Source organism: Felis catus, chromosome A2 (genome assembly GCF_018350175.1).
Source record: "Felis catus isolate Fca126 chromosome A2, F.catus_Fca126_mat1.0, whole genome shotgun sequence".
NCBI lineage: Eukaryota > Metazoa > Chordata > Mammalia > Carnivora > Felidae > Felis > Felis catus.
Genome location: NC_058369.1, coordinates 152931223 through 152948462, shown reverse-complemented (window position 1 = coordinate 152948462; position 17240 = coordinate 152931223). Strand labels below are relative to the sequence as shown.

The following is a 17240-nucleotide window of genomic DNA, read 5'->3' as shown; positions in this document are numbered from 1 at the left end:
TATATATATATATACATGTATACATATATATATACACACACACACACACACACACATGGGCTAAATGGGTCAGAGGCACTAAGGAATCTACTCCTGAAATCTTTGTTGCACTATATGCTAACTAATTTGGATGTAAATTTTAAAAAGTAAAATTAAAAAATAAATACTTTTTGGGAAAAAAAGAATAATAAATTTCTTTATTGAAGTGGAAGCATGAAGGCAACGCCAGTGTTTTGTCCTCAACAAAGCTCGCGGGAAGAGAGGCAGCTTCCTTGGGCTTCTCACTTGAAAGAGTGTCTTTGAGAGAGGAGGTTTTGCTTCCTTGTTCAAGTATCATTGTTCATCCTGCAGTCTCTCTTCCTGACACAGCAATGATTTTAGACAGATAGATAGATAGATAGATAGATAGATAGATAGATAAAATTTTTAAAGAGGGGTGTAGGACATTGAGCGTTAAAAATATCAACATCAACTGGGGTGCCTTGGTGGCTCAGGCAGCTGACTGTCTGACTCTTGATTTCATCTCAGGTCATGATCTCACGTTTCATGAATTCTAGCCCCACGTTGGGCTCTGTGCAGAGCCTTCTTGGGATTCTCTCTTTCCCTCTCGCTCTGCCTTCCCCTACTTGTGCACACTCTCTCTCTCTCTCTCAAAATAAATAAACAAACATTTAAAAAAATATATCAACTCTCTTGGGTTGCCTGGATGGTCATTCGGTTGAGCATCCAACTCTTGATTTCAGCTCAGGTCATGATCCCAGGATCATGAGATTGAGCCCCGTATCAGACTCTGCACTGAGTATGGACTCTGCTTAAGATTCTCTTTCTCGCTCTGCCTCTCTCCCCTGCTCACACTCTCTCTCACTCTCTCTCTCTCAAAAATAATATAAAATAAAAATATTTTAAAAAGAATATCAACTACCCTGACCTATGTTATGAATGCATGTGCTTTGAGGATGGCTTAGTTACACTGGAAGAACCGATTGTGTTACCTGTCTTCAGTTTGTCTTATAGTTTTGTTTTTATTTTTGCCTTTTCTTTTTTTGCCTTGTGAATTACGCTTCATCACATAGTGGTCGTAAGTGCATGGGGGTGGGTCTGGTCTTATCTTACAATTCCCTGTGCGACCTTTTCTCAGGGATGTCTCCTTACTGTTAATTTTAACATACACTGAGACTGTATTTTATCTTACTGTGTCTCTTCCAGCCTCTCTGCCAGGGATAAATACTGCTTAGTGTGGATAGGCTGTAAGTGTTGACTTCACAAAGCAAAGGCAGCCATATGCCATTCCTGAATAGAGAAAGTGTGATCTGTGCACTCTGTCTCTCCAACTCTTCCCCAAATCTGTCCTGAGTGTGTCTTCCTTGCTGGTGACAGAAGTTTCTAGTTCTTAAGCTCATTTTGGGAGAGGCATTAGAATCTTCTTTTGCCTCTTCATCCAGTTGCTTCTCTAAATTGAGCCGGGCGCCCATCTGGCCAGCAGAATTCTGTGTCAAGTACAGTGTGGTCTCTCTCCTCTGGCCGCCATCAAAAGGCCCTTTGTTTCCTGCCCCTCCCCCTTCAGCCAGGATGTGGTGCGTACCCTGTGAATGATGGAAATTCTCCCATCACACCATCACACTCAACAGCTTTATGGAACTAGTTCCAAAAGCAAAATGTCTTCAACCAACAGAAGTCTTGCCCATCTTTCCTTTGCCTCAGGAAATAAATCAGGGCTGAGCTAGTCAATGAAGTCAATTATAAATTGGATTGCGGAGGGGGAGATCATTTTCCTTTGTAAATGTGAATCTAACTTTTTCTTGAGTTTCAAGGAAGTTGCTTATGAAATACAGTTTTAATAATTATAACCTTTAGTTTTTGCTTCTATGCCTGCTCTTTCCCCGCCTCTACCAGTTCTGAATGATTTTCGCGTACCTTCTCTGAAGAAAACTTGAGTCCTAATGGGAACGACTTTGCTCTTTGGTATAGTAATGGTTCACTCAGCATGTGGTGTGTGTGTGTGTGTGTGTGTGTGTGTGTTTAAACCTTTTCATAAAGCAAGGAATGTATCTTTGCTTCATTTTGGCCTCATTTTAATAAAAATTGTATCAGCTAAGGAATGCTGACTTTGGGAATCTCTGACTTGTTTTTTCTTGTTCTGAACCTGTTTGCAATCTCCTTGTCTTTTCTCTTCCTAACTATTCCCTCCTTTTCCATGACTGTGCTCAGTTAGTAGTGCTGAAGTAATTTGGTAAGAAATAGGTGGACGTTAAGTGTCAAGAAGAATGGGCATTAAGGGACAAGGTGCTTCTGTCTGTTCTTAATGCTTTGTTGCAATCCCCAGGTCTGTGATAACCATGAAAGCCAGTAGCAAGCCAAGATCCAGCCCTTTTCTCTAGATATTTGATCCATTTCAGCAAAGGCAGATGTTTATTATAAACCCTGAAGTTTTGCAGAGGGCTAAGTAAAGTTCTGGAATTCTAGGTCGGGCTTAAGGTATGAGTGGGGTCATAGGGAAACAGAAGGACAAAAACAGGGAGTGAGAAGAAAAGAAAGGAAAAATCACTGTCCATTGAGAGTAGAATAGAGCCCACCTATCCGTGGTCCCCAGTCGTCTCTCCTGAGACTCTGGTTTCAAACCATTTGTTTAATTTTAAATGTACTTCTATATTTTTGAATAGGTGACACATTCACTTAGTTTGAGAAAACAAATAGTGTAAAACATCACACGTGGAGATTCTTCCTCCCGTCTTGTTCCCCATCCATCCAGTCTCCTTGCTGCCCTGACCAGGAAGGTGGGTGTCTTTCTTTTCCGTGTATCCTTGTCATTTATTTCGGCAAACTTACACTCAAGCGAATGCAGGTATAGATTCTTACTTTGCCATTCATTTCTTTATCCATTTCTCTCCCCTCTCACATCCTCACTTTATTTCCTCCTATTCTGCCCTTTATTGTTGGAACTGTGTTTTGAGGAGCAAGCTCAGTAGTCGTTTTTTTTACTTATGTATGATACCCTGGACGAATTCATACGTGTGTTTATCTTTTTCCCATAGATGAAGTGGAAAGTGAGAAATGGTATCTGTCTACAGACTTTCCATCCACAACCATCAAGACAGAGCCGATTACAGAGGAGCCGCCCCCGGGACTTGTTCCCTCTGTCACTCTGACCATCACGGCCATCTCCACCCCTTTTGAAAAGGAGGAACCCCTCCTGGAACCGAATACTGGGGTATACTCAATTTTCTTTTATACACACACACTGGATCAAAAGATACGGACGCTCATTCTTCAATAAGGCATTTAACCTTTTTAGAGCTAGTGGCTGTATATGCTTAAGGATATATAATTGCATATGTACGTATGTATATATCAATACCTATTGGGGTCAGCGTTTGTTATACCACTTCCTTTGAAGACATTGTTCAGAAAAAGTGGTAGCGAGTCTGATTTCATTTTTCCGATGATTGCTGTTACAAAATTAAAAAAAAAAATGGATATCTATAGTTTAAAAAAAAAAAAAACTCTTCAGTTTTAAGCCAGTGGAAAAAGAGGGGTTAAATGATGATGCGTGCTTGCATGCGGTGGCTAACTGGAATGTTGGTTCCTGTGTAACGTTTTACTTTCCTAGTGCAATGCGGAGTTGCCCTGACCCAGTTCAGGGATCTCCAACCTACCAACGTTTATCGTATTACCCACGGAAAACATAAAAAAATGGGAATTTCTTCCTGGTTCAATTCCATGCCTACAGGAAGTAGAATTTAGTTTGCTCTACCTTCTCTCCAGATATTTCTGGTATCTAGTAATAGACCAGAATCATACTCACACATCTTCTTCCAGATATTGGAAGCCAGCCCTACCTTTCCTAAAGTTCAGAGCCAAGGGTTATAAACAGTGACTCCACTGATGTTCTTTAAGTCAGATGTCCTCTGAGCAAGGTGTAATATCTACCTGTACCTGTTCAGGAAGAGGTCACACAGAAGAGTAGAGGCGCCATATTTGTTCTTAGTGTTCTTGACAACCCATCGTGGAAAAGATGAGGGACTGTGAACAGGACACCTCTACAATGCCCTCTAGAATTCCTTTCTCACTCGCTGCCTGGATCTGTTCATTGCACTGGGCTTCTAGAGCATGTCCAAGTCTCCCTGCTCCTCGAGATGTTGGTTCAGTTGATGTTTTAGTATGTAACTAAGAAAGGTCAGGGTCATGGCCCTGCTCCACTCACGGGCCAGAGACCTTTTCTCTTTTCCGTACTGTTTCATGGTTAGATGTCGTCAACCATGAGGAAGCCTGGAGGGGAATGGATGCAGCTTGGTTCATGCACTTCCTGCCGTAGGACAAACTGGTGGAGGCCTGTGGCCCTTTACAAATTCTCCAGACTGTTGCATGATAAAATGCCTTTATGTTACCATAAAAACAATAGAAGGAAGCATTGATGAATTCGCCCTGGTTTTTTAATTTTGGAATTCTGAGTGTTCCGTGACCTGTAGTGCCAGATTTGGCAGTGAGAGAAAGGTTAAGAACAAAGCCTCCTCCCTGTCAAAGAAGGAGCCTGCGCTCAGCCAGGTTGCTGCCAGCTCCCAGAAGCAGGGCTGCCTAGGGGGCGACACACAGATGACAAATAGCTAGCTTCCCTGGTGATCCTACGAGGTTGTTGCCGGTTTTTAAAAACTGTTTGAAATTCTCCCTTCAGGTTGATTCCTCCTGCCAGACCATTATTCCTAAGATTAAGCTGGAGCCTCATGAAGTGGATCAGTTCCTCAACTTCTCTCCTAAAGAAGGTCTGTCTACCCTCCCTGCCTCCCTTCGGGGCTACTAGACGTCAGAGCACAGTCGAAAGAGAAAGGGAATGCGGGAGAAAGTGCTGGGATTAATTTGTACCGCAGGCATAGCTTGGTTTCCGAAACAGCTCTGTGCTTTAAAAGCCTCATTCTCGGGGCACCTGGATGGCTCAGTCGGTTGAGCGACCGACTTCGACTCAGGTCATGATCTCACAGTTTGTGAGTTCGAGCCCCGCGTCGGGCTCTGTGCTGACAGCTAAGAGCCTGGAGCCTGCTTCAGATTCTGTGTCTCCCGCTCTCTCTGCCCCTCCCCCACTCATACTCTGTCTCTTTCTGCCTCAGAAATAAATAAACATTAAATATATATGTATATATATTTACATATTTATATTTATATATATTTACATATATTTACAAATATATTTACAAAATATATTTACATATATTTATATATGTGTATATATATGTATATATATTATATATATATGTATGTATTTATATACATATATATAAAACATTGATTCTAAATACAAACTTGGAAAGCTACAATTTAATTTCCCATATGTGTTTGTACTTGAACCTTTTACCTGTGTATACATGCTTGAATCTTTTATGCTGAATCTTTTCATTTAGTTTCACTCCTCGCGGGGGTATTTTTTCAAAACCTTTAGAGTCAGCGATGAACTTGGGGTGCTGATGACCAACGCAATTGCTGCCCTTTGGGGTGTGAGTGTGTGAATCACACCCAATTCTCTGTGCTGCCTCGGTGATCAGTAGAGGCAAATAAACAAATATCTGCAAAGGCCCCTTGCCTGTTTACAACAACTCGAGTTTAAACCCTTTGTAAAGTGAATTCACAATTTGTCTGACCATTCAGTGTTTTCAAATGTTGACTTTAGGGGCACCTGAGTGGCTCAGTAGGTTAAACGTCCGACTCTTGATTTCGGCTCAGGTCATGATTGGTTCATGGGTTCAAGCCCTGCATCAGGCTCTGCGCTGACAGCATGGAGCCTGCTTGGGATTCTCTCTTCCCCTTCTCTCTGCCCCTACCCTGCTCGCTCTATCTCTCAAAATAAATACAATTAAAAACATTTTTTAAATAAAAAATATATGTTGACTTTAAGTGACAATAGTTGCAAAGAGCCTCTCCCCTATTTCTAAATTAGTTCCTGCATCTCACTGGGCGTCTTGCCATCCATTTGGAACAGAATAAGGTCAGACTTGAAGTTGTCATATTTTTCACTTTTTCTTTCTCTGTGTCGGTTTCTTTCGGACTTCTCCGTCTCGTTCTCATCTGAAGCCCGTAGTGAGGAATTCCAAACACTGACCCACAAGTGTCATAGAGTAGAAGGAAGCTTTTTTGCCTTTTTTATTGAGCTACTCCTGCACGGGTCCCGCGTTTCTTCCATCTGTGCCTTTGGACCTGCCGTCATTTTCCTTCTTATTTATATCTTCGGCACATAGTTAGAAGGACAGATCATTAGTGTGATCCACAAATAAGAAATTCTTATCTGCATTTGCCATAGAGAAGGCCTCCGTGTTACAGTGTGTACTTAACGTGTGGGTGTTACATGTGAACATTTCTCATAAAGGCACCAGCATTTCATTGCACTGGGGGCTAACTCAGGGTTTTATCTGCGACAGTTTAATCAGGGTTGGCATTTGCCTTTATTGTCAGTAAGAAATGATTGCATTCTTAAAATTCGTAATAGCGACTAGAATCCCTATAGAGACAATGTTTCTTTCCCCTGGGTGTTTCCATTAGCACCTTTCAGCTTTATATCCTGTTCTAAAGTAATTCTTTTCATTCTCACGAAAGCTAGCAAATGCATCTTGCTCTTTTAGTTTATGTTGCAATATGCTTCAGAAAGTGTCCTCACTAGAACAATGAATCCTGGAGTGACTTCAGAATCTGAGATCACTGGAGGAGAAAGGTTTCAAGAGTAAAGTAAGTGGCAGGCAGTCCTTCCTCATTATCCTAGATTAAACAGAGAGGGAAATTCGATATCCTTGTATGCAGTGGAGTTTCGAGGCAAAGTAGCTTGCTGTCCCCAGACCTTGCAAGTAATCTGAGACCAGCATTTCAAATGATATTTAGAAATCTGATATCAGGGCCCCGATAGCCAGGTCAGTGGCTCTTAATAAGTAAGAAAGAGGGGATTCACGTTTCCTTCACTTTCCATGTCATGCCGTTTCCCTTTTGTGTGGGGTACCTTCTGCTTGGAAAGGAGAAAAGGATTAGAATAATTTGGACTGTGCTTAAGTGAAAAGGACGAGAACTTGGCTAGTTCTCCAGAATGTAACAGCACAGGGTGGCAGACAGTGGGAACCCCTAATGGGTTTTGCTCCTGGGTTTGGGGATTTTTTTTTAACATTGCTAAAAGATAAACTGAGGCATATTAAAAAATTTTTAGGAGTTTATTTGGACAAAAACGTATTCAAATCGGCAGTGCCCAACCAGAAGTGGTTAGGAGAGTTCCACCAATGGGAGCTCAGGGAGAGACTTTTATAATTTGCAGAAGCAGAGCAAAGAAATTATTGATTGGCTGTAGTCTGAAGTCTGGTTGGCTGTTTGTGAATTGCTTGTCCTTAGGTTTCAATTTGGTAACCTTGATGCATCTACAAGCACACACTTTAGGTTTGCTCACCTAGGCCACAGCGTTAAAGCCATCTCAGTCTAATGGCCTCCTTGTTTAAGTCATCCGACACGTTGGTTAACTCTCTCAGGACTGCTTCCTAGGTGGGCACACATTTCAGACACCTGGAACTGTTGGCAGGGGTGTTGGCATTAGAGATATATGGATTACTTTAGAACATTCTTTAGCTTGGGGCGCGTGGGTGGCTCAGTCAGTTAAACATCCAACTTCGGCTCAGGTCATGATCTTGCGGTCAGTGAATTCAAACCCCACATAGGGAGCTGCTTTCAATTCTGTGTCTCCTCCCCCCTCTCTCTCTGCCCCACCCCTGCTCACGCTCTGTCTTTTTCTCTCTCAAAAATAAATAAACATTGAAAAAAATTAAAAAAAAAAAGAATATTCTTTAGCTTTAAGAATACCCATAGACATTAAAAACCCATGGAGCTCTTTGGCAAGACTTTGGCAGAGAAAAAGGGAAGCAGCTAGTGAAAGGTGGTACGTTAGAAAAAGAGAAAAACAAGGTCATAGTTAGAGAGAGAGGGGGGTGACTGGGTGGCTCAGTTGGCTAAGCGTCCAACTTCGGCTCAGGTCATGATCTCCCAGTTCATGGGTTCGAGTTCCCCAACGGGCTCAGTGCTGATGGTGTGGATCCTGCGTAGGACTCTGTCTCTCTCTCTTTCTCTCCGTCTCTCTCTGCTCCTCCCCTGCTCGCACTCCTGCTCTTTCTCTCAAAAATAAATAAACATTTACCAAAAGATAAATAAATAATTAAAAATAAATTTTAAAAATAGAGACTAAGACAGAGAAGAAAGAAATGCGTGACGCGAGGAGCAGGGAGGGTGGCAGGAGGGGTGGCCGAGAGGGACACTCCCTGTTACCTGGGATATTCAGGTGTTTTCAGAGAGAGAGCCACCTGGTCCTTGCTTGTCACCTCTAAAGGCAGCTGTAGGTGGGATCGATTTTCTTATGTCAGTTGTGCCTCAGAAGGCCCTTCCCACTGATAGCACCTCGGCAGTCTCTAGTTATGAGAGAGAAGAGGCTAAGGCCTTTCCGCGGCCCCAAGCTGTTCTCTGGCCCAGCCGAGGTGCTAAGGGCTCTGTTGTCCTGGGGGCCCTGGAGGGGCACGGGGTGAAAGGCTTACCCAGGGTTATGCCCCTCGGCTCGATAACAGTGGCTGGCTCTCAAGGGATTTCAGCATAGTGACAATGTCCACGGGTCGGAAAAAGGAAAGTTCCTTTGTCAAAAAGGTTGAACGCAGAGTGGATTGTTCCCTCGGGAGCCCCTCGCTGCTGCCCTGCAGGTGTGTGCGTGATAACACCGACCGAGGCTCCCAGGCTCCCGCAGCCAATGTGTCTGTGACTCCCTGAGGAGAGGCGAGGGGTGGACTTTCAGATGCTAGGGGACTGTGGGGCAGAAAGATCCCCACCACACGTTTATTTTCCAGCGCCCACCTATCTGTCTGTCGGCGGATGGATTTCAAATTCTCTGAAGGAAGAATGGCTGGCCCTGCCTGGCACATTCCTTCAGAAACATGAGCTTTTATCAATCAAAGCAGCCACTGGAAACCCTCCGGGGCCCCAAGTTTTGCTAATTTTTTTTTTAAAGATTCTTTTTTAAGTGCCTGATACACTAACGTGGTTTACACGTCAAGCTATATACATGATAGGAAGTGATACAGTGACAAGTTATGCCAGCGCTCTCACTGTCTACGCTAATTTCCCGCTGCCCCCCCCCCCACCGAGGTCATAATTTTATTAGTTTCTTACATGTTTTCCAGTTTTCTCGATGCAGAGACAAGCAAATATGATGTATTCCCCTTCTCTCCTTTTTCACACAAAAGGAGGGCTGCTTGATTTCCCCCCTCCCCCCTAGCAGTATATGTTGGAGATCTTTCCACATCAGCACCTGCAGAATCCTCAGCCTTCGGTCCAGCTGCCCCGAGTCGGGCTGAATGGATGTACAGACGTGGAACCACCCCCAGGTCCTGCTTCTTTGCTGTCTGATGGATGCAATCTCTTTCTTTTCTTCAGCCTCCGTGGAACACCTGCACTTACCTCCCACGCCCCCCAGCAGCCACAGCAGTGACTCGGAGGGCAGCCTGAGCCCCAACCCCCGCCTGCACCCCTTCGGCCTGCCCCAGACCCACAGCCCCGCCAGAGCCGCGGCCCGGGCCCCCTCCGCCCTGTCCAGCTCTCCTCTCCTCACAGCGCCTCACGTGAGTACTCTGGCATCTCTGGACGCGAACGCTTCCCCCCGGTCACTTGGAGCTTCACTGGGAGGGGGTGCCCTTGAAGGCCGCTTGATTTTTGTTCTTGGAAGGAAGTTGTTGGTTTAATTCGCTAAAACAGGGCGATAACCATCGTACAGCCCTTTCTGAAGACCTGCCCGTCACCCGGCCACGCTAACACAAATTCTCTTCCTCTCCCTGTGCGTATCCGGTTACCGCTCATGTGCTTAGTTTACGCAGCTACAAGCACAGGGGAGAGAAACGTGGTGTTGCCTTCCTCCTCCAAATCATGTCGCAGATATTTACCATCACTTTAGATGATCCTGCGGCCTGCGAGAGAACATATTTTTCAAATAAACCGTGTTTGATGAACACGCCGAAGTTTGTCGGCGATCAAACGTGTTGACGTCTAAAGCTCAAAAGCAGAGCCTAACGCTTTTTGTGTGCGGTACAAGTCTCTCTCTTTTTTTAATGTTTATTTTTTCGTTTTGAGAGAGAGAGTGTGTGTGCATGAGCTGGGGAGGGGCAGAAAGAGAGAGGGAGGGAGGGGGGTAGAGAGAGAGAGAGGGAGAGAGAATCCCAAGCAGACTCCATGCTTGTCATGGAGCCCGACACAGGGCTTGAACCCATGAACTGTGAGATCACGACCTGAGCCAAAATCAAGAGTCGGAGGCTCAACAGACTGAGCCACTATGTGGCACACACACCAGGCGCCCCTGTGTGGCACAGTTCTTACTCCAGAGACTCAGGTTAGAAAGCGTGACTCATCATTCATCCCTAAAGTATATAAGGGCACCTTTTCCCCAATAAAAATAGTGCTAGGTATTAACTTTTTACTATTCTGAAGAGCGCACTGATGTCTATTATATCTGAAAAATTATAAACTTACAATCAACCTTATGGAATTTATATCGCATTGAATTTATATCACAGAGCAAATTTGAATGGGATGAGATATTCGAAATTCTGTAAGAACCATCTATCAACTAACATAATTTTGAAAATTTAAATTCAGTGTGTCCCAGAAAGTTCCGGATCTGTGGCCACATTCGTTTCTCTCACCATTACCAAGGACAGGGGAATTAACTTTCCCCACTGTCTTTACCAGCTCTAAGTCAACTCCTCACCCCTTTGGAACTAGAGTGGTTTTCATCCTGTATACCTGTTTGCCCTCGTCCAGTCAATCCAGTCTGCACATTTTTGGAGGAAATCCTCCTGGGGTCACACCCCCAGAGCCTGTTGTGTTTCTTGTGTTAGCTCTTGGTATCAGGCCCTAATATGTCTACTCTGTACTAGGTGCCTTGAGCCTTTGCTGCTTCAAGAACTTCTGATCCATTCCAGAATAGCATCTTCAATCACTTTTCAGAATACTGCCTTTTGCTTGGAATGCCCTCCCCTCTCTGTAAATCATCCCCTTCCTTTCAGAAGGCACGATTCAAGTCTCTTGTCGTACCCGGAGGCTTTCCCCGTCACACAAACTCATAGAAGCGTCTCTCTCCCCGGGTTTCGCGTGCACCTTGAGCTGCTATCACAGCGTAACATTCAATTGCCCTCACCCTTTCTTGGATCAATTCAGTCTCAGTCTCGAGCACAAGCTCCTGCTTGAGAGACCCAGTTTGTGTTGAGTGTTCCATGACATGGAACGTGGGGCTCACACGCAGCCGGCACTCAGCTCGTTTGACCAGTCAGAAACACATCATCCTCTTAGGGGCTAAATGAGATGAGCGACAGTCCTCATCTTCACTGATGGTGGACGATCTGGGGCTCCACTGAAGCCAGAGACTTCCGCGAGATGTGGCTGCGGGTGCGTTTCTGGCCCCTTAGCTGTCAGCGGGGGACAGGAAGCGACCCCCGGCGCAAGGAGAGCATCTTGCAAAACTGCATTTTCAGGAGAACAGCAACACTCTTTCACAGACAGAGCTCCAGGTGTATCCGCCATCACCGCAAGGCCACAAAATCTTGCGAGATGCGAGAAACGAACCCTGTAATTTTCCTTCTGACGTCTTCGCCCGTGGGGTACTTTCTGGGAACGGATGGGTGGTCTCCTTTGAGTGACAATCCTTGGGTTGCACCAGGTCACACGACAGTGCGTTCAGCATCTTTGCCCCCACTGCAAATGCTCGTCTCTCCCCCGAAGCACACGGACATCTTTTTCTCTCAGACGTTTGCATGTTTCTTCAGCGTGCTCAGCTGTTGTGCTTTGACCCTCTTCTGCCCGCCCCCCCTTGAACTTCACAGAAACTTCAAGGATCAGGCCCACTCGTCCTGACAGAAGAGGAGAAGAGGACCCTGATCGCCGAGGGCTATCCCATCCCCACCAAATTGCCTCTAACAAAATCAGAGGAGAAGGCTCTGAAGAAGATCCGGAGGAAAATCAAGAACAAGGTGAGCCCTTCAAATCTAAGTGCTACTTCTTTTTTAAGTGTATTTATTTATTTGAGGCGGGGGGGAGGCAGAGAGAGAGGGAGAGAGAATCGCTCCCTCAAACCACACACCGCGAGATCACGGCGTGAGCCAAAATCAAGAGTGGGAAGATTAAGCGACTAAGCCACCCAGGTGCCCCAAATCTAAGTGCTTCTATGAGCAGAGACTGTGACCAGAAGTGAGCCTGCATGCCCCTACACCCCTCTTCCCAGTGGCCACCGAGGGCCCGTCCCATGGGGGGGGACAAGACTCGGCCTTGCCTTTCCCCTCGGTGGGGAGCGGGAACACAGCCACCACTCACCCCTGTGTTCTTCCAGCCCCTCCACCCATCCTCTGGGTCAGTGGATCCGAAATTGGGTGTGTGGACTCCTGGGTGCCCTGGGTGATCCATTCAGGGGTGAGAGGAAGATACTAGAACTCTCATTAATTTTTTTTTTTTTATCTCAGCATTTCAAGTTTCTGTTTTATGATGTGCACAGTATTTTGGTCTCGTAGGCATGTATATAATTTATATTAAACATAAATACATTATAGGTATTTGTTTATTTTCTTTCGTGACTGGGTTTTTGATTAAAAAAATTCTGCAGTCCACTGTTCTGCAGTCTCCTATCCCTCTACCCCCTATAGTGCAAATCGGGGCTGGTGACGCCCAGGGGCATGACTAGGGCACAAGCAGGGCAGGAGGGAGGAGGCAAAGAAAGGAAGAAAGAAAGTTTGGTTATGACTCTTGGTCCATGTGCAAAACCAGTAGGGGGGTTATGTATGAGCAAGCCCAACCCTCTTAGTTTCTGTATTATAGCCCAGCCAGCTGAGGCTCACGGCGTTGAAATCATTTATCCAGGACCCTACAGATGGTCTGTGACCCACGTGTTCTGTTCAGGCCCGCCATGCTTCCCACTCGGGACCTAGTTTGGGGAGAACACGGGCTGGTTGAAACCAGGGTGGTCAGAAGAGGTGATTCACAGATGAGCCAGCAGGTTAAATAGATGAAGAGTGGCTACAACAGTGAGCAGGACTCTGGTGATGTCTGCACTAACGGACTCCTGTCTTCCATTTTCACATAACTGATTTACTCCGGTGATGTCTGCACTAACAGATCTCTTTCTTCCATTTACACATAATTGATTTATCGATATAGCAGGAAGTGAATCCTTTTTTCTCCCCTTATATCTCAGATTTCTGCCCAGGAAAGTAGGAGAAAGAAGAAAGAATACATGGACAGCTTGGAGAAAAAGTAAGCCTCCTGCGAAACTGGGTGTGTTTATTGGGTGGCATACATGGGGAGCCGGGAGTGTGCAAAGCATCGGGTTTTTCATGAGAAGCGAAGTTCGTTCTGGCCACCATTAAAGCCCACTCGTTCATCAGCTATGGTTTGCCTGCCACCTAGTGGTTTTTAGAGGGCAAGCTTTTTAAGTTTGGCTGGAAGTAAAAAGTACCCTCAGTCTTAGTAGGCATTTGTATTACACCGTTCTAACCAAAGTTCCTTAAGTCCTTGAAGGCTTCCTTGCCAACAAGTGTAAATATTAACATACACTCACGTTTCTGGAACTCTCCACGGAGGAGAAGCACTGTTTCAGCAGGAAGGGGCAGTGCTAATTAATCAGTTCTTTTGGCCACTTCCCTCACACCTTAGGGAAACACACAGGCAGTGCAGTAGGTCGGGCTGGCGTTCTTTATTTTCCGTCCACTATAATTCATGCTACGGGCTAGTGACTTCTCACAAAAACACCTGAAGGCGTCTTTTGTTCTTCCGAATGGCTCCAAATATCAGGAGGGCTCTTAGGAAAATGGCAACTTTGTATTAGGCTTAGATATAGGCTTGAAACACAACTTTGTATTAGCCTTAAAACAGTTCTCCAGCTGACCAACAGGTATCATTTTAAGATGGAAATGAGGCCGCTGATCCAGAAAGGAATCTTCCCGTGTGTCTGGGGAAAGGAGTGGATCCTTGGCTGGTTCTTGAAGTTCCTACCGAAAGTTAGTGTTTCTACGTCCTGGTTTAAGTATTGGTAGTTTGGCATTAAGTAGTTCCCGTTCTGGTCCAGTATTTTCTGTAGGCATCCAGGGTCAAGATGGTCTTTCTTGCCTCTTTGGGGGATGCCTATGCTCCTACACCTGGATTCCTTGTATTGGGGCACTGGGTTTTCATCCTCTCCCCTCACCCTGTCCCGAACGCCTTGGCTTCCCGTCAGTCCTCCCGGCCGAGGGTACAGCCAGCAGCATCCAGCCCTTGTAGGATGAGGGAGACGTGTAACAGGTGTCAAGGGTAATCGGGATGAGGTGAGAGCAGCCAAGGCTGGAACACACCAGAAGGAGTTTACATTTTGTACCATCCTGTTTGTTTTCCATTACTGAGGCACTGGTTTCTCTGTGTGTGTGTGTGTCTCTTTTCTCTTTTGTCTTCTTATCCTTCTTCCCAACTCAGGCTGGCCAGACTCCCTCCCTCACCTCCCTCGAGTAGCTGATTCCCACATCTCCTTCTCTGAGCCCCGCCTGCCTCCACCCTGGCTCCTGGCCTCGCATTTGCTCTAGTGATACAGCTAGTTGTCTTCTTTCTCTTTCCTCTGTAGGGTGGAGTCTTGCTCCACTGAGAACTTGGAGCTTCGGAAGAAGGTGGAGGTTCTGGAGAACACCAACAGGTGAGTGTCGTTGAAGTAAGGAGCTATTCAAATGGCCTAATGGCAGGGGGGCGGAAAGAGAGGCAGAGCAGGAAGGAAGTGGAGGAGATCCCATTGAAGGTACAGTCGTGCCCAGGTGTCTGGGACGGCCATACTCCTCCACCCACCTGTTCCCGCCACACACGTGCATTGCACACTCACATACACACGCATGCGCATTCTTTACTTTTCCTAACATATACGGGATTGATGGAGATGCCAGTTCTGACAGGGGTTCTGATGAGGGACGTAAGGAGGAGGCTTGGAGGAGAATAAAGTTGGATAAGTTTGATTCTTCTAAAAATGACGCTAAACGTTAGAGGTGGCCAGAGAGGGACCGGCCTCTTCGTCGTCACTCGGTCTTAGTAACAAATGGTGTTTATTAGTGAAAAGAAGAGAGAAGACCAAGTTTGTGTTTTAAATTACCGCTTATAAAAATTCATTCATTCATTACATTTCAAACCCATTTTATTTTATTCTCATTTTTTTTTAAAGTGAGTGGCTCTTCTTTTTTTAAGTTTTCTAATTTATTTTGAGAGAGAGAGAGAGCACACACATGAACTGGGGAGGGGCAGAAAGAGAGGGAGAGAGAGAATCCCAAGCAGGCTCAGCACAGAGCGCAGAGCCTGACCTGGGGCTCCATCTCATGAACCGTGAGATCATGACCTGAGCCAAAATCGAGTCGGAGGCTCAACCAACTGAGCCACCCAGGTGCCCCTCAAAGCCATTTAAAAAAGTAACAGATAGAATGAGTTAACGGGTTCTTCTAGCGCTCTCTTGCCAGGTATTCTTTTCAGTGCGTCACAGATACTAACTCATTTTACCTTCCAACAGCCCTGTGAGGTGGTCCTATTAATATCCCCACTATATAGAGGAGATCACTGAGACTCAGAATGGTTAAGTCACTTGCCTAAGGTCACACCGTAAACGGGAGAGCTGTATTTAACTGCAGTACATCTGGTTCTGGAGCCTCAATATAGGAGAAGCGTATGCAAGAGAAAGGGGTTGAGGGCTAGGGTCAGGGCTGGGGAGTTTAATCCAGAATGCATGTTTGTGTGTGTGCGCAGTGCCTATTCAGGCTTTAAATATTAAAGTGTTCATTAGTGAGGGGATCCTATGGTTGTTATAAACAATACAAGCAGAGAAAAGTAGACTTTTAGGTGAGAAAAATATTACTTAATCATTTTAAGGCTGAGTATAAATGCCTGATAACGATTTTGCGGTTGTTAAGGGATCATGTAATATCTATTAGCACGTCATTGGATGATAACTTAAATATGGCTCCCATCTTCATGGTTTGACGCGCGAACAGCAGGCTTATTTGCTCGGAAGTTAAAACCACCGTCATTGGGAACATTGGACATTGTAACCCCACTGGGCTGCCCTCTCCAAGTCTGGGAACGTGTGCTCAAATAGCAGATCAAGGGCGGTCACCTCAAATGCTCTGTAGACAGATGGCAGAAGTAAGTAAATGTCACCAGCTCCGTGTGCTATTGTCTTGATTCCCTTGAGGCAAAGGAGATGGTTTTCAGTGCCACTTTAGGATTCTGGTTTCATGGTTGCCTTTGGCCATTAGTCTCCTGAGGCTCCACCCCTCCTTATCTCCACCTTCACCCCTGCCACAGCGGATCTCTGGGTCCTGGACCCCCACCAGAGTCCATATCTATCTTGTTAGCATCCTGAACAGATAATGTTCCCATGCCCGCCCTAGCACTTGCTGCTGCAGAAGCCCCGTGTTCATGAGTGGGACAAGTCCACGCCATGAACTGGTGAGAAGGGAAAGAGGAACTAATCCAAGATCACCTTGGAGTTCTGTTCAGGTGCCTTCTGGTCTAGGGGCTCCGTGTGCCAGGTCTTCTCACAACCACAAGGGGGCAGCAAAGGTGCACTCTGGGCTGTGCTGGGGAGCAGGGTGCTTCTGAGAAGGGCTTCATTGCCCCCCTTTCCTGGGAAATGCCTCCCCTCCCCTCTCCAGGCTGACCCTCCTGTATCATATTTTTTAAACTTAAAAAAACCCACACCCACAGGTGATATATTCCCAATGTAGAAAAAATCAAAAACTACAGTTAAAAAAGCAGAAAATTGCAATCTTTTCACCCAGAGATATGTTTATATTTTGTGATAGTTTATATTTATGTATTTATACCTATATGCATCCTATCTTGTTAAGAAACTTTTCCCATTTAACAGAATACACTGGACACATTTTCATATCAGGAAATATATTTCTACAGAATCCTTATTTCTGTCAGATTTTGATAAAGAGCCGTCACGTGAGGAACACTGACATAGGGCACATCTGATTCTGTGTAACAACAATCTGTGTTTTCAATTATTTTTATCTTTTTAAATAATGGTGATTGTAATCTGGTATTATTATAGAATATGGGTTATGGGATCATATGGCATATTTGAGCTTACGGTCAACATATCTCATGTTCTTCAAGTGATGAGAGTCCGTGATGATTTTCCTCTTCTTTACTAACTCTGTGGAAATTTTTTCCAGTTATTTATTGGGATCTTCACTGAAAAAAAGCAA

At 45.2% G+C, this 17240-nt stretch overlaps 1 protein-coding gene across 3 annotated transcripts in view; it reads left to right on the top strand.

Annotated features, from left to right (window-relative positions):
• The window catches only part of CREB3L2 (cAMP responsive element binding protein 3 like 2), a 121914-nt gene that overhangs the window by 85808 nt on the left and 18866 nt on the right, over positions 1-17240 (top strand). For 2 of the 3 annotated variants that reach the window (XM_019825874.3, XM_003983094.6), the window contains exons 3-8: positions 3033-3208; positions 4670-4757; positions 9424-9608; positions 11859-12005; positions 13220-13278; positions 14615-14683. In XM_019825874.3, coding sequence (XP_019681433.1) covers positions 3033-3208; positions 4670-4757; positions 9424-9608; positions 11859-12005; positions 13220-13278; positions 14615-14683 — 724 coding nt within the window. The remainder of the gene's footprint in view (positions 1-3032; positions 3209-4669; positions 4758-9423; positions 9609-11858; positions 12006-13219; positions 13279-14614; positions 14684-17240) is intronic. The other variant, XM_019825875.3, reaches the window with a different exon arrangement.